General features: G+C 39.2%; 1 protein-coding gene across 2 annotated transcripts in view; it reads right to left on the bottom strand.

Moving 5' to 3' along the window:
- POLR1A (RNA polymerase I subunit A) overlaps positions 1-24,452 on the bottom strand; it is a 39,460-nt gene extending 15,008 nt beyond the window's left edge. The window contains exons 1-25 of one of the 2 annotated variants that reach the window (XM_072861266.1): positions 24,320-24,452; positions 22,889-23,093; positions 20,941-21,090; positions 20,743-20,850; positions 19,723-19,808; positions 19,506-19,615; positions 17,437-17,523; positions 16,646-16,748; positions 16,019-16,181; positions 14,516-14,689; positions 14,191-14,313; positions 13,137-13,364; positions 11,211-11,465; positions 10,665-10,856; positions 9,704-9,847; positions 9,063-9,246; positions 6,984-7,066; positions 6,705-6,863; positions 6,270-6,368; positions 5,207-5,359; positions 4,932-5,014; positions 3,960-4,125; positions 3,206-3,427; positions 1,488-1,702; positions 666-833 (exon numbers count right to left, since the gene is read on the bottom strand). In XM_072861266.1, coding sequence (XP_072717367.1) covers positions 666-833; positions 1,488-1,702; positions 3,206-3,427; positions 3,960-4,125; positions 4,932-5,014; positions 5,207-5,359; positions 6,270-6,368; positions 6,705-6,863; positions 6,984-7,066; positions 9,063-9,246; positions 9,704-9,847; positions 10,665-10,856; positions 11,211-11,465; positions 13,137-13,364; positions 14,191-14,313; positions 14,516-14,689; positions 16,019-16,181; positions 16,646-16,748; positions 17,437-17,523; positions 19,506-19,615; positions 19,723-19,808; positions 20,743-20,850; positions 20,941-21,090; positions 22,889-23,093; positions 24,320-24,396 — 3,737 coding nt within the window. In that variant the 5' untranslated portion in view covers positions 24,397-24,452. Of the gene's footprint in view, positions 1-665; positions 834-1,487; positions 1,703-3,205; positions 3,428-3,959; positions 4,126-4,931; positions 5,015-5,206; positions 5,360-6,269; positions 6,369-6,704; positions 6,864-6,983; positions 7,067-9,062; positions 9,247-9,703; positions 9,848-10,664; positions 10,857-11,210; positions 11,466-13,136; positions 13,365-14,190; positions 14,314-14,515; positions 14,690-16,018; positions 16,182-16,645; positions 16,749-17,436; positions 17,524-19,505; positions 19,616-19,722; positions 19,809-20,742; positions 20,851-20,940; positions 21,091-22,888; positions 23,094-23,561; positions 23,881-24,319 lie in introns of those variants that run through there. The other variant, XM_072861267.1, reaches the window with a different exon arrangement.
- Between the last annotated feature and the right edge of the window lie 9 nt (positions 24,453-24,461).

Raw genomic sequence — 24,461 nt, 5'->3', positions numbered from 1 at the left:
GAAGAACTAATGAAGCCTGTTTCCTACAGATGCATTATGTATGCTCCTCATACTTTCTCCCCCTCCCCTGCTCCTCTGAAGTAACACAACCATCTCCCACCTAAGGCATCACACAAGGCCAGGGTCAGCACCCATGTTACTCAGAACAAGCTGATGACTGGCTGGTAAACACACATGTGCTGATAAAGTCACTGTCACAATACAGAAGAGCCGGGGGAAACCTGGCTGCTATAAAACACGTCTCTTTCTACATAGGCGATAATAATACTAAACATGCCAGATTTCATAGTTGCAGTGGAATTTTGTGTGTGAAAGAAATAGGTTTAAAAGTTAGTAGGGGGAAGAGGAGGTCGGCAGAGGGCAAACCCACAAAGCACCATTTCTTTAGGCTTATACTGTACTGACTAAAATACAGAAACAAATAAGCCATTTGCTATATATCAGATAAGAGTAAGGAGCCTTCACAGATACTTTGTATCTGGAAAATGAACCAAAACAACTGTAAAATTGTAAAACGTTAAAATAGTTCTGAAGAGGCACAATTTACAACTAAACTGAAGGATCATTTGCCCTCAAGATTCCACATATACCTGCCAGTGAGATTAAGCACAATTACGCAAGTGCCACAAATGGCAAAGGACCCATTGAGAACACAGTTTTCTCACCTTGGAATACCTAATGTGACATTCATTTCACCTCTGCCAGCAAAGTGGAAGGTGTTCAGAGTCATCTGGGTGGAAGGTTCCCCAATACTCTGAGCTGCAAGAAGACCCACAGCTTCTCCTGGGTCACAAAGAGATCGCTGCCACTTTAAATACAACAAATCCTTTAATCTGAAGACAGGAAATAAGAAGAGGTTTAGCTCAATGTAGTATAAAATAAAGAACTTGGAAAAGACTGAAACATTGCTCAGTTCAATAAAGTTACCTCTTTCAGCCAATTTCTTCTGGTAGCTCATGGATAAATACACTCCAGAAACTGTAAAACTGTCTATCCCAATCTGATCTGACAAACACAGCCCATTAACACAGAACTGGGGCCTTGGCCAGACCATATTTTACTTCTACTGCTCATTCCCAGAATGTCAAAAGAGAGTCCATTTACTCCCACTTGCTCATCTTAACTGCCTCGCTAACTCCAAGGTGAGGCAAGAGCATTTTTTGTTTTTTAACTGTTACTGTAAAGTATTATTTTATATGTAGGGGGACAGCAATATGTTGCTGTTATTCCATAAAGCCTTTGCCAAAGCCCTTAGCAGCACAGAAAATTCAGGTTTGGAAGAAACAGATAACCAGGGCCTCTCCACTGCACACTAAGCACACTTGGCTTTCAGGAACCATTCTGAAACCCACTACTTTGTTTCACAAAGGTCACAACAAAAACAAGAGTTGATAAAGACTTTTCATCTTTAGCAAACTCAGTCCAAAAATAGATACTTTTTTTGGGGGGGGCTCAGTGCAAAGTAGTAAAGACACAGAAGTAATTACCTATCAGAAGAAAGGGCTAGGCGCATATAGCTTCGTCTGTTCTCAGATTCCCATTTGTTGATATAATCTTCAACTCCATTTTCAAATGTTTCTGAAACAGATGCAAAATAAGTATCTGGACGCCAAACACCAAGGCTTGGGTCAGGACACCTATTTGCCTTCTTCAGATACTTTCTCCGTTTCTTCTCATCTAGTTCATACCACATCTTCAATAACTGAAAATAAGAGGGGATTTTTAAGCAGTCTGGTTTATCCACAGTAAGACCAAAACTAAATAACACAGCAATCAAGCAATAGAGGAGGAGGAAAATATTACCTGTGTAAAAGTTAAGGGTGTAACACATACCAAACAACAACTCAGCTACAAATATGGCATTCTCCATTTTCTGATACACTTTTGATCCCAAATGATTTCAAGGTTCTTCACAAGCTTGAAATAGTCAGAGTTATCTATCCAGAGTAACTACTACAGAAATCAGTGAAATACAGCCCTCTAATAATGATTTTAACTTGGGAGTGAACCCCCTTGACATACTTAAATCTTTACCTCTAGCTGACTACCACCTCACCTGTCTAGAGCTGGCATGACAAAGGACCTCCTCTGATTTTCAGCTGTTAACATTCAAGCACAATAGTCCAGCAGAGACCTTGAACATAGCTTGCATCTTGTGCATGCTAATCAGTTTTACTTCTATTCTTCAGTGTGCTAGTCTTTCAGGTAACATTTCAAATGTTGCATTTAATAAAGAAAGTTAATACCAACTTAAAAAAAGAAATCAATACAGAAAATGAGCTAAACATATCTTCTACATGTCTTGCTGTTTTATGAAGGAGGAATTGACTTGTGACATGGAAGTCTGTCCACTGAGCTTTATAACATACTGAGACAGAGATAAACATGCATCTATATCTGCCTAATCTACTGAAAGAAAAAAAATGAACAGTGAATGAATCCCCAAGCCAAACTGTTCTGAACATTTGAAGTGCCAGCAGCAACACAAATTCAGCACAGCTGATAAATGAACCAGTGACTGGGCATAACATTTGCAGACAAACTAACAGAGTTATATATCTCAACACCTTCAACTTGGAGTTTAATGCTAACTGTCCACATTCTACCAGGGTAAATTCCTTGTGAAAGCAATGCTGTGAAGCAGCACCTGCTTGCATTTTGTGTCCATACATACAACCTTCATTAGAAGCCATAACATATAGATTAGTGCCCTGATGTACAAGAGGCTTAAGCAAGAGTACTTTTTTGAAACACTAGGCAGGGCTAGCTCAGCCCTCTGATCCTCGTATTTAAACAGGCTATCATCCAGCTAGGTATCTGTCCATCCAAGACAGGTCTACTCTGTGTACATGAAAAAAAAAAAAAACAAAACCAAAACACCCAAACCAAAAAAAAAAAAACAACCCACCACCAAAAAAACCAAACAAAAACAATCCCCCCAAACCACCCACAAACATGGGCTGTTTTCTAAAACCAGTTTTACCTCAGCATTTTTGGCCTCTGCCCTAACACTAGGGCCCACAAGCTTTAATAAATGAATCTCAGCTTCGTCACCCACACAGCTGACACATGATTCCTTCAAAAGGTAACTTGCACAAGTAGACTGTGAAACACTTTGGGACATAAAAAGCCATTAAAAAAAAAAAATCACTGAATTCTGCAACTTTTTTAATGGGCTCGGTCAATTCAACTGCTTCTGTGTTACCTGTAAAGTAGCAGGATCTCTTCCATTTTTGATTTCTCCTCCTGGAATCTGTGCTTTTACACTTGCCATTTTCTTTTGAGAAAACAACAGAAAACCTCCTTCTCTTTGCACAGAGTTTTGGTGCCTGGCTCGCCACTTTTTAATGGCTTTGAACTGCTGGTTAGCTTGGTGAGACTCCATCTTTGCTAAAGCTTCATCCAGATGGTTTGTCTTCTGGATTACCTATAAGAAAGTTACCTGTCTGATTATTCTTCTCTCTATGCTCACTGTAGCAGAAAAGGCAAAGCAAACTGAAAAGGTCACCTGCTGCCACTCAAAATGTTCAGCTGCTGTGAAAACCAATTTTGAAAATTGTTTTAACCCAACTGAGACAAAACTCCTTATATCTTTATTCTTATATCTTATATTGCCATTCTTTAATAAGCAGTGATGGTACTGGTAAAAGGCAGTTAATCAAACTTGACAGACTGAAGAGTAAAGTCATTGTGTTGAATCCAAGTGCAGAGTTAGAATAGATGAGAATAGGGAGAGCGTTTGGTGCTCTGTTGAAATTGAGACCGCTTAAATCATGCCACAGACTTAAGATTCACTTCCATATTTTTAATACAATGGCAAATAAAAATGTAGGTTGGTCTGAGAGTGACTGAGAGAAACAACTATGCCACTGGATCCCTAACAGATATGCCAGATGTTTACCATGCATTTCAGTCTCCCCCTTCACCCCATATAAATACTTAAGATTTAGGTGTTCTACCTCATAGTTTTCTGCAATGAAAGGAAACTGCTTGGGTTGTAAGAACTGAGTTTTAGGGATATCAAGCCCATCTTCTCCATACAGAAACTGCACCACACTGCCATCACTATCTCGTACAGTCAGATCATACTGAACTACCAGTCCTTCCAAATGCTTTATGATACACCTGTTCCAGAGGATTAAAAAAAAAAAAAAAAGAAAAAAACACAAAACAAAACCACTGTTAAGAGGCTACAAAGCAACAAGGATGATATAACTCTAACATGAAAAATACTGTTTTCATTAATATCTTAAGTGCACTTAAGGACTGATCAGGAATTCTGGAAGCCAAAAATCATACAGACATGACACACAGGTGAAATGCATAATGATACTGCAAAGCTTACTGCATGTTGCTCTCTCCAGTTTCCTTGGACTGAAGTGACTTAAAATGAAATAGAAAATTACTCTCTATGTTTGCTGTCACTCTTAAACAATTGTCTGAAAGAAGGGGGCATTCCTTCTTTAGAACCCCTCACTACCCTCTGAAACAATTAAAAAGTTCCATCTCCATCTATATACTGGAGGCGTTGCTTGAATAAAGACAAGGGTCACGCAATATGGCCAAGAAAAACTAGAGTTGCCTGGAATTTGTACATCTTTACTTGCACCAGGAAAAAGATTTCTCCAAAAGGAAAAGTTGCTGCTGCTATGTGCCAGAGATAAGTTAGAGATGATAAAGTTCCACTTGATCTAGTCCTCTAGAAAATCAGCCTTAGAACAAACATTCAACACTCGGACAGTAAACACTTTTCTAAAAAGCAAGTACATTGAAATTAATCTAAGCAATACAGGTGCTTCTTCCAGACTACAGTACTCTAAAAAAATTAAAAAAAAAAAAAACAACCAACCAACCAACAAAACAAAAACCAAACCCAAACAAACAAACAAAAGGACCTTTTACAGGCTCAAATTCTAAAACAAGCCTCTTACCTTTGTAGGTACCCAGAACGGCTGGTTTTGACAGCTGTGTCCACGAGACCTTCCCTGCCAGCCATGCAGTGAAAGAAGAATTCCTAAACATAAGCACAGTACCATCAGTGTTCTGCCAAGAAGTACACCAAGATTGGCAATTTACGCTCTTTCTCAAAAGCTACATATGAAAGTAGGGTGAACAAAGTCGATTTATCTATAATCGCAGACACTCTGTATTAAAATACCAAGATTTATTTAAATTGCAGTATAAGCACAAGCAGTATTAAACTTACAGAAGGTTTGATCCCAGTGAGAAATCTTCCAGTCACAAATCCTCCTGAACTAGGGGAAAAATCATAAGGCTGGAAACATGGCAGCGATTTGCCAGATGCCATCAGTGGGGGTCTTCGCCCTTCCAACTCAATCTGGCCCAGCAAACAAGAAATCTAAATGTGGACAGGAAAAAAGGAAACATCACTTTTCCATCCAACTTTTTGCTCACATAAGTTCAACAGTTTTTCTTGAAAAACATAGTAAAAAAAATGAAAACCTTCACTAAATGTTCTTTAACTAAATGTCGACATGTTCATTAAATGTTCTTGCTACTGATGGGCAGAAAAGGCCTGTAGATCTCATCTGGTCTTTAAGTTATTCCAGCCCCCTGACTCATCCTTAACATTTCCATTCTCATTCTGTATGTTGATTTTAATACAAAAAAATATGAAAATAAAAATATCGTAAATATTTTTTAGGTCCCTACATTTCCCTCACCACCTCTCGGCAGTGTACTAAGAACAAAAAAACCAAACCAAACCCCTCTCTCTCTTGAGCTTTGGTCATTCTCTCTCATCAGAAACAGAATCTTAGACGGCCTTTTTATATAGTGTTTCTTGCTCGGTGTCTGTGTTGCAGAAGGCAAAATGAAAAAGCATCCTTGCCATTTCTACAAAAATCAAAGTAAGATTTAGTTGCTCCTGTTCAGTAGTGGAAGAAGGAAACAGGGGGGTCAGTCTCCAACAAATAACTTTTCCTGGCCTTTCTCCTACAGTAGGTTTGTTTGTATAATCTGCAGCATTCCTTCGAAAAAGAAGGTCTGCTGTTTCTATAAATCCTAATGTACTGAGAACTGATTCAAAAATAGAAGTTTATAATAAACATTGACTCTCCTCCATCACCCACTGAAGTCTTTACTACATTCTTCTAAAATTTTTCCATGCCAAAGGCCTCTGTTCCCAAAGCCCAGAATAAAAATCTTGCTTTGGTATTAGACAGCCACACAAGAGCTTCTCAATAGCTTACATTCTAGGACCAATCACATCAACACATGTAGCTGCTAAGTATTCTAGCTGTCATTACCTGCATCGTATTTACAGTGGATCCTTTGGCTCCTGACTGTACCATCAATTGCAAATTGTTCTCTGGGAATCTCCTGTGGAGACCAAAGGGCATACAAACCTAAAGAGTTGTGGTGGGGTGAAGGGAACAAAACCAAACCATTATTAATAAAATAATAAACCAAAGCAATTCCTGTTGAAGGCTTTAAGAAAGTGAAATGATGAGTAATCACAAAAATTCCTATTTATAATTTTAAAAGCGTCTTGAATATTAAGCTGTCTTCTCATTCGGGGAGGACAAGGTTGAGGTGGCGAGGCAGTATGTGAAGCCTCATGCTGAGGACAGATGGAAAGCTTCAGCCTCCAGAACAGTCAGGCACCCCTCATCGACATTAAATTAACCTTAATAAGAAAGCCTCCAAACAAGATTAGTATACACAGATGCCTCAATGCCAACCTTGTTAACTTCATTGTTGTAACTGTTTACTTCCTCCTTGAATTTCACATCAACCATGTTAAAATCCCTCTGGTCTTTGCGGAGATGGGCATCCTGCCATTTCCCTTGAACCTCCTCACATGATGCTGTTTCTGGCAAATTAAGAGCAGCTCTAACAGCCTGGAAGTAAAATATGGGGGTTTTTAGGTGCTAAGCAGGCATGATTCAACAGGACAGGATTTCAAAAATTTTTTATTGGGGGGGGGGCAGGAAGGAGGAAATTCTGCAAGACAGACTTACTTCAACACCACACTGCCTTGACTTTTCAATGATTTTTTGTCTTTTGTAGTCTGCTTCAGGTTTAACCAAAATATCTTCAATCCCTGTTAAAGAACAGCGACAGAGCACATAATGATCAAAACCAAAAATAACCAAGGAAGGAACCGCATTTGGTGTCAGGGATTTTGAGAGCAAAGAGCTGGAAAAGAAAGTCACAATTAAAGATACGATAATTGTTAAAAAGCAGGCTAACTGCAGTTTGACAAGGAAAAAAAAAAATATGAGTGGCTTTTGAGGGAGAAGGCATAGGCTGTCAAAAAAAACATGCAACATCAACTAAGCTAAGCATTAAGGGTGCAAAACTCTTAATACAACTCCCTAACTTAAGAAGTCTTAACTTCAACAGTGTCTATAAAATCTTAATTGGTGCACTCACTTGCACAAACAAATGTGTTACAGGCCAGCCACATCACTATTTTTCTCTTCCATCCACTTCAAAGTTCCTATTAGCTGAACTTTGCAGAATTTGTCATTTCCTAGCTTTTTTAAAAAAGGTAAACTAAAAATACAGACCCTTGTGATGACAGGACCAGCAGAACAACAATTTAGAACAAATCAAAAGGTTGGAACCCTAACTCCTGTAAGCTGTTTGTAAGGGGCCCTGCAAAAGTCATTATAATGGTCACTAAAATGGCTGGAGCACGGGACAGATGAGGAGAGGCTGAAAGACGTGTTTATCCTTTAAAGATACAAGGACACAAAATTTTCTTCAAGAGGAAAAAAAATGTTCACAATGTATATGATCAAATGCTGGCACAGGGACCCAGAGAGGTCGTACAATCACCATCCCTGGAGATATTCACAACTTGACTGGACATAGCCCTGTGCAAGCTCATCTGGCAGGACTTGCTCTGAGCAGGGAGCTGCATTAGATCATGTCCAGAGGTTCCTCCCAGGTTAAGTGTACAGCAGTTGTAGGGGGACAAGTGGGACACTTTAGTGAGTTGCACACAGATTTACAAGGCAAAGGAGCCTATGGCCCTGTCACATGTCCCTCCTTTTCCCATTACAACCTTGTCTCTTCTACTTTATCTCCTTCTCCTAAACCTCATTCATCTCATCCCAAAGTCTCATTTTGTTAAGTCCCAAATCATCTCATCTTCACCAAATCCCAGACTCCTGCTCCAGTCCCACATCTCTTTCTGATGTTTTAACTATCTAGTGATCCCAGGGTCATTATATTTTCCTAACTAGTTTTTGCACCCTGGCTCTCAAGACATATTTTCTGTGTCTTACAGTCAATTAATCATCTTCCTCACTTCAAAAGATCTCCTTCCCTTTTCCTTGGCTCACAGCAGTCTATTGGTTCCTCACTACTGCTGTCTACCAGCTGACCGTGTCTACGTAACTCTAAGTGATCACATGGTGCCTTCAGATAAAAGCCAATTTAAACCCTTCTGCTGCTACATAGTATAAGTATTTCATTAGTATAAAAACATCTTGTAAAGCTCTACATGGTAATTTGAAATATTTCAACTATTGCAAGAAGAGAGAGTACAGTAAGGGTCAAATTTTTATTGCGTGCTAAGTGCATTTTTGTATGAGTTTGCAAAGCCGTAATGACAGTCAAACATTTACCAAAAGATTTACAGTAGAATGAGATATGCAAGACTTGATTAATAACCCCTCAAAGTTCTTCCATCTCGCTTTATCAGTTGTTCTGGTTTCTATACAACAATTCTTTTTCAGAGAAGTAAAAATAACAAAGACTCATAGGAGGTTTTGATCTAAACAAAATTTCAACACAAGACAACATTTAGACTGTGTACACTTTGACTAAGCAGGACAGAAAAGAGAACTTGATGGACATACTTAAGATTATACTTTCTCTTTATGCTTAGAAGGCCAGCTATGCACCAACCAGAACAAAAAAGACCAAAAAAAAAAAAAAAGGCTGGCAAACAGCTATCCCACTCAAGGACAGTCTGGCAAAATTTTATTTACAGAACTCTTAGCATGATGTATTATGCCCAATGTCTGTTTTATATCTCAGGAGGTGCTGCACTACAGCGCTGGTGAATTAGTCCTTGTGTTACTCACCCATTGTAAATCCCCTGTACAGCTGCAGATAAGCAGTAAAGAGGCGTCCTAGACATGTTAGTGCTTTCCCACTGGTTTCACCTCCATAGATTTCATAGCAACAATGGACCAGGCCATAGGCAGAGCTGCCAAAGTGAGCTTTGTCCAAGACACCACACAGTAATTCCCCATTTCTAATAATAACCTGAAAAATAAAACACAGCTATATTCAGGAAAATAGAATTTTTCATCTTATTATGATCTCTACAGGTTCTTCTGTGTAATCTACATGAAAACAGGTTTAAGTTTAAAAAGCCCACATATCGGTGAACAGTTAAATATGGTCAGATTATCTATACTTCCAGAATTTATAGTAGAAATAAAACTTCTAACACCATCTGTATTTTTCCACCTATAAAGTCAGACAATGAAGACACGTGGTCTAACAAAAACAGATGGAATCCGTATCAGTCAGGAGCAGAACAGAGTTTTTCCTGACCCCCAGGCCTATCCTCTAGTCACCACCTTCTGGCAGTAACTGTTGCTGAATATCTGGTTTTGACTTTGTCATCCGCCTGTTTTTCTTCCCATTCCTCTACTGTATACGCAATTTTATTACAATACAGCCCAGCCCAACCACCAGAGTTGCTGCCCCAGCATACCTGAGATTCACACATTGAATCAAGATTTGGACATCTGTTTGCAGGTCCCTTTACCCAGGCTCTTCCACCAATCTTAGCTTTCCCAGTCAAATTCAGTGGGATGTGGTTTTCTGGAATTATGTTTATTAACAATGTAGAAACAACCTATAAAGAAGCAGGAAGAGTGGCAGGAACTATTTATTTCCTGTATTCCTTTCTCAATGTAAAGAATTTGGCATGGAGGAGAAAAGCAACATCCTATACGTATTTTTTCCACTGACAGCAGAGCTTTAAGAGCTTGGAAATCTGAAGTATATAAGACAGGAATATGCTCTTGCTACTCTAGCCTTTGAAAGATCAATGAGCTGAGACATAATTATTCAGAAACACATGGCACCAAATATTTTTCCCAATGAATAGGTATGTACACACACATATATATAAAAAGTTGTCTGTTGGGTTTTACAGGAAAAACTGAAAAACTGGCAGAGAATTTCCGCTACTCTGTTATGAGACATAATACTTGGATTGAATGTTAAACACTCTTCAATAGTAGAAAATGGAGCATTCACTTGCGCTTCCCAGATATTACATCAACCTAATGATGATCTTAACCAAAAAGTTAAATACCAGAACATTTACCTACAACCTTGAAGTTCAGAGATTTAAAAGCACTGACTGGCATAACCTAGTTTACCATGACCAACAAATTCCTTCTCTGCTCCCATGCCTGCAAAATGCAGCATTATACTTCCATCTGCAACACTGTTCAGAGTGGCAAGTAAAAGTACTATTCTAATACCGTCATTTTAAATGAAAGACCACTCTCATAGCTCCAGTAACATACACCAAGATCTACGTGGTGGTGATTAGATGATGGGATCTGGCTTTTCAGCAACCCTCAGCAGCACTGGTTTTAACATTAGTGTTCTGCTTGCTTTGGAACCACCAGCATTCTTTAACCCAATAAATTATAAACTACCTGCTTTCCTGTCCATAATTGCTGTGGTTTCATAATGGCAGGAGGAAAGATTTTAATTCTTCCTTTTTTGTCTGTTAGTCCTCGGTAAACAAGCTCCATATATTGCTCTCTGGTAAAAAAGCAGCCCCGGACTGTCATGCTAACTCCAGAAATCATGTGATCCTGGATCAAGCCAGGAAGTGGCTTCCCATCCTAAAGAGATAAAAAAAAGAGTTAGGGGGGGATAATAAGTCATGTGCTAGCAGCTCCCAAAATTATTCCAGCTGGATAAAACCACTAAAGTCATTTGTAAAGAACTCATCATCACAGCACAACTCTCTACCAAATCTCTTCTGGACACTTACATTAAAAGGAACGAGATTGTTTGCATGTGCTGGGCCTTCTTTAGACGAAGAGAACCACAAGTGGAGACAGAACAGAAACCAGGAATAAATTTCAAAAATAAATAAATGAAAAAATCCATCTCATTTATCATAAGGCAAAACAAAACAAAATCAAACAAAGTGATTTCACGTAGGAATAAATTTATCTGACAGTTTTACTTACCTTTGGAACCAGATACTGTTCATCAGTAAAGGCTAAGGTATAGGCTTCTGCTCTACCCAGCTCACTCTGTGGAAAATGGGCGTTCATTTCATCACCGTCAAAATCAGCATTGTAAGCCTTACAGTTGGCATAGTGAAGCCTCAGCACTTTTTCTCCAGGCAGGATTCGGGCCCGGTGAGCTTGGATGGAGGGTCTATGAAGAGTGGGCTGACGGTTCAGTAGAAGGACATCTCCGTTTTTAATATGTCGACATACCTGCAAGAGAATTTTGGTTGCTGCCTATAAGGGATTTCCATGCATGCCTCTGAAAAGACTGCATCTTAAAATATACACATAGCCAAAACATTTTCTTTCTAGAATTAACGTTCTGCACAAAACTTTGTAAGAGAATCAAGACTACTTGCCCTGAATGCCCTCTGCTCTCCAACAAACCACACACTAACGCTGCATATCGTCCATTAATTCCCACAAACCGCAGTGATCAAACCAAGTTAACAGCATGCAAGCCACGCTCTACCAGTTTCTCCTCTCCCTTGGCAATACAGGGATCAAAGAATGAAAAAGAAAATTATGCCATTTGTAAATGAGAAAATAAACTATTTATCCAAAGCCCACTGGGCTGAATTGATAATACCTGTCACCATACACCCAGCACTGGACATCCTAGAACAAGGTAATAATATGACCCAGAAGCTGAAGCAGAGGCCAGGGATCTCCCAGTTATAATTCCAGGTTTGAGTACAACACAATATATTCTTATCTAGAACAAAGTCTCTCAAAACAGTCTCATTTTAATGTCTCTGTCAGTAACACCCATATGTCCATTTAAATGGTTATCAACAAGAGTATGATAAGCTGTTTGTACAGTCTAAATACTGTTATGTTTACCTCTGCGACGGGTTCTGAGAGAACTGACATTACAGAAATAGTCTTAAATCTCTACCATGCCTCTATTAGAGACAGAGGTATACAAAACAGACATTGTGAAAAGACTATTCATCACCAAAACTTTTGCCCTAGCAGCTAAATAGTAAGTTCTCAACTCTTGCAAGGGACAGAGATACAGTTATTAGGAAGTTTCAAAGGTCGATTAAGCTGTAGCACAGAGACTCAAACCCTCCAGCAGCTCTGAAGAAACAACTGATACAAGCACTAAGCATTTCACAAATGTTAATCCATCTGTTTGTACAGATATATCAGTGTCGTTGTTTCTTGTTTTGTCATCTGTAAAATGAGATGCTGATGGGAAGATGGATCCCAGGTTACAGCAGTCAGCGCTAAAACACAGACCACTCCTCCCCTGGTCGGTGCCACTACCAGCGCGGCTGACAGAACGGAGGACTCTACTTCGTACATACACACGGGCACCCCACTCCTGGAAGACATGTCACATCAACGGCTTGTGTTGTACCTACTCTACAAGCACACTGAATTTCAGCCTTCAGAACTACTACTAAAAAACTGCTCCAAATACAGAACCTATTTAATATTTCAAAAGGAGAGGAAAAAAAAAAGATAGAATTTGATGAGAAGGACAGGGAGGCAGGGGGACATAAAAGCATAAAATGAAAGCAATATTTTATCTTCCATACTGCTAAGACTTCCCAAGAATAGTCAGCTGCAAAAGAAAAACTACTTCACATCTTGGCAAGATGAATGCCACACGCTACTTATTAAGAGAAGAGTAAAATTCAGGATGGAAAAATGGTTTTTAGAATTTGAAAAAGTACCAAGCTTTTCTTCCCACCACCACCCCCCCCTCCCCAACTTTTTCTCAGCCACCTACTGAAAGACAAAATAACCCTGCCCTGGGAGTCTTTGTGAGCAGGCCCATTGGAATCACTAGCAAGGACAGCAGTATTCTATTTAAAAAAAAAAAACCCCACAGGTGTAGGAGGGCTCCAACAAGGCCTTTGTCGTACTCACAATCTTCAGTCCTGTCTGGGGCGCGCCTGAAGAAGGAGTGAGGAGCTGCTTAGCTATGGCTTCCCTCTGGGTCAGGCTGCTTGCACTCAACACTGTACGAGATCCATCTTCATTAATGACCATGGAGGCCCCAGGGTGAACCTTTGGGCCATTTATGACAGCCTGCCTCAGCTCTTTGACATTCCAGGGAGTGACTGGCTGAGGGTAAGTCAGTTTGGTAGCAAATACCTAGACAGGAGGGAAAAGAGGAGAGAAATAGCTAGTTCTTCAACTTTGGCTTAAAACAGTACTAAGTCACTGAGAAAACAGTGTCAAATGTTAGCTCATACAATGTAAACATAAATTACTCTTGGATGCATCTTCTCATTCTACTGTCATGCCAAATAAATACATTTCTGTTTTAAAATCCTCTACCATAAGAATAGAAACTATGTCCTTTTTATAATTTTCTACTGCAGTAGAAAACTCAATTAGCAATTAAAAAAACCAAAGCATCATTTTAGATTCTGCAAATAAACACAATCTGCAGACAAATACAGAGAAACAGCCCATTATCACCAGGTCTACTATTTGCAGATAGGCAAGCAGAAAAGATGATGTAATGAAAAGCTCAATTTCAGGCTTGGTGTCATCTCTGTGCAGTTAAAAATTATTATGCATGAATGAAGTTGGTGACGTTATTATGGCCTTTTCTTAAAGGCTGCCATAGCTGTTACAAGATACACTGCACAAGGACCACAGGAGAAACAGGATCTACTTATAAGGTTTGCACTAATTCATAATCCCAGGAGGCAAGTACAGCTTTTTCTTTTTTTTTAATCCTCTTTCCCAGATGTGGTGTTCAGTATAATGGTAAGAATTTCTTGCTCTTCAATGCTCCTTCTTTATTAACACACAGTAGTGACACACAGCTATGATACACCGGGGAGGAAAGAGTCCAGATGAGTTAGAAAAATCTCTACATTTTAAACTGCTTGCTATGTAGCTGAAAATGTTACAGTGTAGTTCAGTCCCCAGCTGCACCAAAAAGAACCACTCCTTTATTTCTTCTTACCATAGGAATGCCAATCTCATTGGTACCAATGTACATATCGGGGCAAATGACTGATCGAGCAGCAAAATCCACACGCTTTCCCATCATGTGCTTGCGGAACAGTCCTTCCTTTTTCTCTAATAGCTTTGAAAACAGAAGTTAAGTTAATGATTAAAACATGAAAGCATGCAACATCAGACAGATTCTCCATATTACAGTGATGAGTATCATGAAAATGCCTACATACTAACCACAAATATTCCACTTTTTTCTTATTCCATCAACCTCTCTTAACTGTCTGTGACAAACAAAGTCCAGAGTCTCTCAGATTCTGCCTGCTACCCACCTGACGAATACCAGGGTATTTTTCTGTCATTAGTTTGTCCATGTCACTATCAAATACAATGTTGACATGGCTCTGAAGACGAATCCAAGCGTTGTACAGCTTATCTGCAATGGTCTGTCCTGGAATCATTGTCAGGACAGAATGGTCCAGAGGTTCATTATTCTCTCCTGTCTCCTACAGAAATAGAAATTAGAAACTTGGACTTAACAAAAAATACCTTCTATTTACTAGACTGAAATTACAGTATTAAACAGCAAATGAAACACTGGCCACTTTTGCACCTCATTAAAGACACCAAATTTAAAAAACAAACAAAAACAAACAAAAAAAATCCCCCAATATTAACAATGTAAATGTAACTTTCAAATTACTACAACCAAGTGCCTCAGACAGGTCTGCTGTCAAAGCTTTAGAAACTCACTTGGATGGGAGATCTAAATGATTCTATGTGGTGGACTTGGCAGTGTTCGGTTTACAGCTGGACTCGATGATCCTAAAGGCCTTTTCCAACCTAAATAATTCTATGATTTGCAAACATCACAGCTACATATCCCAGTGGGATTTTAACAGACGATTGCTAATCAATCATCTCCTGGTAAGTGACAGTCCTCTTTCCAAATTAGATGTTTCTGGTTAGTCAGCCTGTGCTACAAATCACTGTGCTACCAGAAAGTCCTATTCTTAGATAAAAATAATGAAAATTCAAGAGCTTTTATCACCTACATCACTTTGTTTTCACAGTCTAAAAGTTGGTATACCAGTCACATCTGAAATGCATTAACCTTCTGTCATGTCAAATGTTTTCAGAATGTATCTCCACCTAGTGGCTAAATTCTGAGTAACTAAAAACGTTTTCAAAACGTTTTACACTTAAGATGTAAATCAAGTTCAGCTGAAACTAAGTCCAGTATCAAAGAACCCTCAATAATACAATTCATGAACAAATATGAAAAGAAGCATGGTGACATACGTTATTATTTACCACTATATGACCATGTGATCAGGTCAGTAGTAAATAAACATTGTTACTAATTACCTTTATTTGTGATTTTTCTGGTTCTATTTAGACATCAATGGTAAAAAATAAGGACGATCACAATTGGCTCTACTAGTCTTAGAAGATAAAGTGGCTTTTTTCCCCCCATCATTTTTCATTCGATGAGGTGCCAGAAGAGTTTTATTGTGAACTGTTTGTGCTGTACATATTTTATTCTGTAGTAACAGGAGCCCGTTATGTCTCACATACAGTAATCTAACACAAAAACCATGACTAAAGGAGTCTGTGTAAAATGTTTTTCCTTTTGCACCAGGCAGGTGAGTGGAAAGAGACATGAGGGGGGAAGGGGGAAGAAAAATTTAAAAGCAGCTATGGAGAACATTTCCAACAGCACATACTCCAACAGCCCACACAAAAACTGTTATTGGAACAGTTCAAACAGGAGCCTACCTGAACTCGACCCACATATCCAAAAAGCAAAGAATAAGATAACCAGCAACTCTTACTGTTTGGATTTCTTCTTCTGCAATTTTTATTGGCTGACATTGTTCTTTTGCCATGAAAACCAAGAGCTTCCGGATCATTTTGGCATCTTTCATGACAGCCTGCAAGTTCACCGTCTGACCATTTGTAAACAGTCGGTCTCCAACGCGATTTATGGGACGATACCTACCACAGATCAAAATTACTTTAGAAGATTAAAGCCACCAAAAAGTAGCATGATAAACCTCAAACATTCTAAGCTAAGTCTTCAATGCATGAAAAACAATCCCTATAAACTAACAGTGAGCATTTAAAAATTCATATATTATACTGTGACAGTAATAAAAGAGGAATGATTCCTTAACAAGAAATTCCACCAGTACTATACAATTAGAGTATTCTGTAATAATTTAAAATACTAATACTAAAATACATTTTTTAATAATTATTATTTCAGTCCTTTAACAAACTCATTTGATGTTATAATGAAACTTATCATCAGTTACTGCTGTGATTTTTTTTTTTTTAAACACTCCACTGACACTTTAGCAGACCAGTGTCTGTAATATAGCTGTTTGCATCTCTGACTCCTGCAAAAAGTATGTGCTGAACCCCATGATTTCTACAAAAGTTTTTCTGGGAAATTTTACCTTGAAGGTGGAACCACAAGTAGATCTAAAAAAAACATGTCTGGACTGAATCCCGAACTCTCATGGGGATCCATCCCAGACAAGAGATAACGCAAAAAGAAACCTAAAAAGATACAATAGAAAAGATAAACTCATTATCACTGCTATTGTTTGGGAATCCAAACCCCCAGATGCATTTAGTCTATCAAGCCAAAAGCATCTGCTAAATTAAATACTAAATTAAACAAGCAAGCTCGTTTAAAATAAAAACATTTATTTTGAGAAAGATTTGCCATTGTTCTTTTTGGTCACATACATGTTTTTTTAGAAACAATTCTGAACAGAAATATAGAGTACAGCAAAAGAAAAAAGCAAAACAGCAGGAAGAAACAGTTTCCAGCTACTAGCTGTGACTGATACATGAAACTGCTTTGGTTTTTCCTGGCAACTGCAGACAGATTTAGAGTACAGGGAACTCAAAAGAAGAGACCGCTAAATACATTCTCAGTCTTTAACCAATGTAACTGTAGGGAATATTACGTGCAGCACCATACGAACATTAAATTCTCTGTAAACAACAATCATGATTTGTGGGGAGCCACAATCTGAGAATAGCTAATCAAACCATTCATTGAATCCAGCTCCCTGCATTCACTAGCTACCAGTCCTCCTGTCACAAAACCTATCTTGCAGCCAGGAGCCCTTAAGGCAAAAGGCAAAGACTTGACAAGGAGTTCATACGGCAACATTTACAGACTTTGTCCACTAAATGATACAGAAAACAAAGTAACTTTGCTCTTAACAACAATTACCTTCATTCTTCCACAGAGCCAGGATGTATTCCTTGGTAGTCATTGGTGTCAGGTATCCTCTCTTCCCTAATTGGCTTTCATCAATAGCTGAAAAATAAAAAGTAAAAATTAAAATAATAAAACAAAATATTAAAAAAAAAAAATCAATCACAAGAGGTAACTTTGAAAGGTTTTTTTGCTTACAATGATAAGTGCTTCCAGCTCCAAGAAGGAATGGAAATACATACAAAATATACTGGTTGACATCTACATTAAAATATCATTAACATGTTTGCTTTGGGGATATGAAATTAACTAAAGTAAGAGCCTTCCCAGTATGGAAAAAATAACCCATTTCTGTGACTAATGGATATCTATATAAGTAATTGAAACAAAACTCAACTTTAACATCTAAAGTGTATGCTTTATTTGATTAATAGCAAGCTGGACCCCTTCTTCAAATTATCTCATCCACTGACCAAAACACAAATCAAGAGTCAACCTGCAGCTGGTGAACACAGAAGTGGGATTCAAGTATTACCAGTGAGATCAAGGTTCCCATGAAACACCCAAGTGGATGAGACAATAGCGAGAATCAGCAATCCATCTATATTATACGTTAGAGTCTGGGCTAGCTGTATTTTGGTGAGGAAGGAAAACATGTGGTTTTGCTATTGAAAAGAAGAAAGATCTTTTTTTTTTTAAAAAGCCAGAGATTTTAGGTCTCAATTTCCACTGCTCTTGCAGGCCAGTCCCTCATGACCCAGGGGCTTAAGGTAAAACAATTCTCCCATGACCACAGCTGAAGTTTCCTACTGTTCTTTTTGCTTAAGTCCAGAAATCCAGATTTTTCCACACTGAAACTTCAATTCTCCATTCCTTCACACAGAAAACCATTCCATCCCCTAAACATGAATGCATCAATGCCAAGGTTAAAAGTACTCCCTCCAAGATTCAATACAATGAGCAACCGTGACACAGGCTATGCAAAATGTACATAACTGTAGACTCCATTCCATTTCAGAAGATAAGACTTTAATGTAACGAAAGTAACCAAGAGGTGTTACAGCCTTGGTTTTTGAACACTGACAGGAGGAAGGTATTTCTTATCTGTACTTCAGCTGTGAATGGTAACAGAGACTGTGAGAATATGCCTGGTTTTAAAGCTTTCTGTGGTGAGGCAAGGTATTCCAATTCTGGCAACTCACCTGACCCTCCATAACAACTATTTTCATCACTAGCATAATAAAACACACCCCCAAGCCTTGGAGAGTCCTAAAGGGGCTCAAATAAAAAGCCCAAAGTATTAGCCTACAATTTCATGGAGAGAAATCATAGTTGTCACTATTGGGATATCCAAACTTCTTCAATGTATTATGGATAGGATGCTAAAGCAGAGATCCGATCTTTCTGCTTGAAAACCCATCACTGACATCATGCTTCTCCAGGCACAACTCCAGAGATTTAACCTAGTATTTAAAACCACAGACTACAAACGGAATAAGCTCTATTTATAAATCCTTTCTAAGGGTTAAATAACACACACAAATCCACTTCAATTTACCTGGTTGTGTAAAGCAACAAGGATACAAGAAGAAGAAAAAGGCAAGTTTAAAGTGATTCAGACACTAGGATAATTAAGCTTGGAAAGTGTCACCTACTTTCTTTTCTGTCTTCTTTGAGAGCAAATTCTTCTGTACAAGGTAGGATTACCTAATTTTAATTCTGAAATAAGGTTGGTCATCTTCCCCCTAGTTCATTTTTTATCTAGTCCCCCTAATTTAAAAATCTAGCAGAAAAGCATCTACCCACCAGAAATGCGGTGTTCCAAAACCACATTAGAGTTGACATAGATTATACTTTTTGCACTTCTTTTCCTGACGTACAAACAGACACTCAAAGCTGCAAAAGCAAAGAAGGCTTGCAAATAGAGAAATTTAATGGAGTCAGGTACTCCGCTACTGCTGAGCTTACTGTTTTATTTAAATTTTTTATACATGAGGCACAAGTGCATAGTCACTGCTAGGAGTCTGTGCACCTTAAATACAAGATAAGTGCAAATGTATTTGAATAGAAGACAAATATTTTACCTGCTGGCTCATCCAGGATGCCTTCCTCTCCTGACTTATGGTACACTGTAGAAGGATAGGTTACTGTCAGCTTGCTGTTATGCTCTTTTCGCACTAGTGATCTCCTAGATCTTAAAGGAAAAAAAGAAAACCAGGAAAGGCAGATAAAAGTTAATACAAATGCTCACAATATTTGACTTTACACCAGCTATTTACTTCCTCATGTAGTTAAACTTACTTGCAGTTTGGGCATTTCTTTGAACTCATATGTGCTTTCCAGAACTGTGCTATCAGTTTATTTCTACACTCGCATACATTTTTTACCTGATAAAGAAAAAAAAAAAACCCTTAAAAATAATCTATTTTATATGAAGAATTATTAAACACTACATAATTAATGTTAACTATCAACACGAACATTATTAGTATCAATGCACACACATCCTTGTATTGATTTAATTCATGCCTTGATCTCTAGTGTTCTTCCATCATCTTCCCATATTTGCTGGAAACATACACCCCTCAATGCTCACCACCCTCCTTTTTCAATTTATTTCATAAATAGTCTTTATTTTTCAAGTCAGTACTAAATTTTAAAGCTTTTCTCTAATGATGATTTAAGAAGGCAGAATGATAAAAATCACTTCTTTTGACTGCTCATGAATGTATGATTTCCAAAGTGCTCAAGGTTAGTTTTGAAACAAGTGATTAAGGAATCAAACTTGGCTTATAAAGAAATCTGCTCTAAGATGTTAGACCTTTAAATATCTTCTTTACTAGTATTTTCCTTTAACTAACAATGTAAATTAAACTGCATTTAAAAGGAAATGAGATTTCAATTACTATCACATAATTCTAAAAATTTCACTGTAAGTAATTCTGCAAATTTGCTGGATGCACGAGTTCTCAAAAAATGTTCTGCAATTCATACAGAGAGCATCATACAAAGATATCAACATCTGCAGGTAATGTGCTAACAGCAGTATCAGATTATTTTTATATCATATTTACACAATCAAAACATTTCCCTTCATAAAGTGTATTTTCCAGAAACCTAATAGTTACTCTAACATGAAAGAAAAAACTTTTTAAGCTTCATTTCAGACATTTCACCCAGAAAGCCCTCTAAACATAACACAGTTCAGAACTCTGGGACAAAATCTAGAGTCTACATAGTCAAGGACAGACTTTCTTCTGCACATTACTACTTTAAAAGGACAAAACTTGAGATGCCAGGAAAAGCAGTGACTGTACTTACATTTGAACAGTGATCTCTTATTTGATGACTTTGTAATATTTCATTAACATGGTGATTTAACTCTTCTTCAATTTCTGAACCTGTTGCATCTGCACATTGCTCTAAAAACTAAAAGAAACAGAATAAAACAAATTGGGATAGCTCTATAGTTACAGGACTATGAACTCAAAAAGGAATGGAGAAATACACAGTACTTGCCCTGTTCAGAATGACTTCAAGATCGTGGACGGCATGAAGTAACCCTTTTTCCAGAACCTTCAGCTGACTTAGCAGTAAGTGAACCACAGCTCGAGTACATGTCAGCATGTGACAATTTAAACAAGAACCTCGAATTAGAAGGTATAATTTCTGGAAAGAAAAGGGGGAAAAGCGTTATCCTGGTAGATTTACTAGCTTGCACGGCAAGCAAGTAGATAGATTTGTTTGAACTTAAAGAAAGTGCTACTATAATTGAGAAATTAGACTAATTATTAAATTTAATCATAAAGAATTGGACTGAAAAAAAAATTCTTTCAACCACACAAACTCATATGGAAAGCATGATCCGTAGACAAACTATCTGCAGGCCGTCTACATAACAGATACAGGGGCCAAGAAGAAAAGCCTGTCATATCTACAGCAACTCTGGGACCAAGGCTGCTCTTACATAGCACTGTGATTACAGCTCTAACAGCTTGTCCCGTAAAGGAGAATGTGGTACCCAAAACTCCACACTAGTAAAATGAAACGTTCTGGTCACAAGTACTATCAGTGTCCCTCAAGATTCTTCATGCAACCACATACTCCTCAAGCTTTGGGAAAATATCAGTGCTTTTTATTACTCAGCATAGCTCTGCACACAATTCACTCTAGCTGCACACAGCACCAGTGGCCTGAAGGCTAGGAATTACTGCTGCATGATTTTGTTCCTTGGACAAATTCAAGTATTTTACGTCAAAGCTGGGACAAGACTAGAAGTGGGATGGATCTCAGATAACTTCAGTCATCTGATAGTGAGGTTTTTAGTCTCAATTAACAGCCTATGCAGGAGCCAGCTACTGTAAATGGGGAGATTGGCACATCAGGAGGGAAATTCATCCCAGCTCAGGTTCCTGTTATAGGCTAGATGAATCTTCCTCTGCAAATAGCCCCACTCCTCAGACTCCAGAAAGAGCTAAAAAGTACAATCAGATTACGCATCTAACTTTCAGAAGACCAAAATAAGGCAAATCCTACCATTACAGCCAGGAATCCTTTTATATTTAAAAGAGGACCCTTTGAAAAAACACCCACATGAAGCACTTAGGAGAAATGTGTGGTCTGACCATCACCAGTAGCTTTCAAAACAAGCTTATAACACCTGTCCTGAAAGATGCACACCAAGTGAAATCTCTGCTCTACATTAGGTATTCCACACATCATGTAAATGCAACAGTTGCAAAGCTGTGAGAAGCACATGTGCTTGACTTCCAGACGCAAGAAGTCTTCTTGACAGCCTTTTTTTTTTTTTAATTACAATGACTGATGGATTTCTATATAGCTTAGCATTTTTCAACTCTCTGCTGCCACCAAACTTACAATGCTATATTCCTCGATTTACTTGGCACACACTTTACGTCACTCGGTCTGTTACTGGATAGGTTGCTGGGTTCTATCCACGTTGATTCAGTTTTCTAGTCTAAATTATTCTGCAATAAGAGGACCTATTGGGCAGAATGTACAACACAGCTATTCAGAGCAAAAACAAGCCCTGAATGTCCAGGAAGCACTTGGAGTTTCTAGGATAAAAGTAGGTAGCTGTTCTTGTAAGTTTGCAGTAGTTGTTTAAAGGAAACAATTGGTAGTTTTTACTGTGCCATCCACTTAATTAAGGCATGAGACCCTACAGTCAGTCACATAGTTTAGTGATCAACATTCCCCCTCTCTTGTTCATCAATATTAAGTAAAAAAATAGTTACAACAAAGTGTATATTTTGCAAAAGTCTAAGGAGCCTGTTGGTATTGAACCATCATGACACAACAAATTTTTTCTACTACATTTGCTGTTATTACACTTAGACAGAAAACAGATCTCGGCACCTTTATTATTTTCAAGGACTACAAACTGTACGACGGCTTGAGCACCATCACCCATTTCACCAGCAAGACAATAATTAAGCATACATACATCAAAAAACAGGGGGTTGTAGACAGTCACAGGCAGTTCTATATGGCCAAAATGGCCAGGGCAGTTGCTGAAGTTCTGCATGCAAGTTGCACACACTTCTTTGGAGTCTGGAGGTCCCAAAGCCAAGTCGTACAGTCCATTAATGGCTGGATTTCCCACATTATCCAAATACTGAGGATTTGTTATGAGTTTTACACTCAGTTTCCTGAAGTTGAAAGAAAAGAACAAAAATCAGTGGCAGCAAACAGCCACATGATATGCACTTGAATGGTACAACAAGCAGTGACATTTAGTATCTATATGATTTTTTTTATTGATGGAAACATGTTTTTGAGGGTACTTTGTGCATGTGACAGGCATTTCTGTATCATTAACTTCATCATCTGAGTACTATCATTCATACCACAGTAAATATTTCTTCTACATCTTCAGCCATTATACTAAGAAGTCAGGCAATTTTGTCTGTCTGTCCTCTCAAGCAGCGGGGGAGGTATAAAAACAACAAAAACACCTGGACGACAACAGCCTTACATCCTTTAACTATACACAATGCTAACATCACACCAACACTAAAGAAATGCTGACAGCTCTCTAGAACTCCAGGAGAGACAACTTGCTGGCAAAAGCTGAAAAAAAACCTCTGCAACAAATATCTCAGCTCTGCAATACTTACGCTGGTGCTAAAATATCTGAACATTTTCGCCTTGCCGAAACCAGCAAGGTTTCTTCTGTGCTGGGCACTCAGGATCAGATCCCAGGCCAGGTTTCCAGGAGCGTGCCCACCAAGGAACAAGCCCAACCTTACCAGCACAGGGCTTCTTCAGGCTCCAGCAGGCCCTGCTGCTGGCGCTGAGGTTCAGGGGATGTGGGGAAAGCAACACACCCTCTCAGGGGAGGCCCTCCAAGAGAGGCGCAGCCTTCGCCCTCACCAAGTGAGTTGATGCTGCACCCCACAGCCTCTGCCCCTGGCAGCACACGGCAATGGCCACACTTCCCCCGACTCCCTTGCCAGGGAGGGGCTCTCCTCAGAGGACCGAGGCCGCCTCCCTGCCTCCTCACAGACCCTTTCCTCCCACCCTCCTCAGTCCCACACAAGGAATCCCCCCACCACCACCTCTCCCCAGCCCCACAGCCTTTCCCCACTGCTCCAAGACCTCCAGCGGCCCCAGGCCACGCAATGGGTCTGAGAGCCCCACAGAGAGTCCAGCAGCCCCCCCAACCCTCAAAAAAAGGGGGGTACTCAGCTGCCGCCATCCCAGTGGCTGGTGAGGGCCACGGCGCAGCAAGACTGCATGTCCCAGCAGGCCGCGCGCCTATAGCCCGCCGAGGCCTGCCGGCGTTCTGGCGCAGGGCACGCCGGGAGTTATAGTCCTCAACAGCACCCACAAGGCGGGGGAAGAGGACAACCCATCGCCTGCCGTAGATCCTCACCTGATCTCCTCGGCCGTGTACATCCCGAAGGAGACCCCAACCAGCCGCCGCCACGGCACTACTTTCGGCGGCCTCATTGTGAAGGAGCGAGTCTTCCCCGGCCGACACTTCGTCCCTCTCTGCAGCCGACCGTACTGCGCCA

The sequence above is a fragment of the Ciconia boyciana genome, chromosome 5 (assembly GCF_034638445.1).
Source record: "Ciconia boyciana chromosome 5, ASM3463844v1, whole genome shotgun sequence".
NCBI lineage: Eukaryota > Metazoa > Chordata > Aves > Ciconiiformes > Ciconiidae > Ciconia > Ciconia boyciana.
Note: the sequence above shows the minus strand (reverse complement) of the source record. Positions and strands in the feature narration are given on the sequence as shown.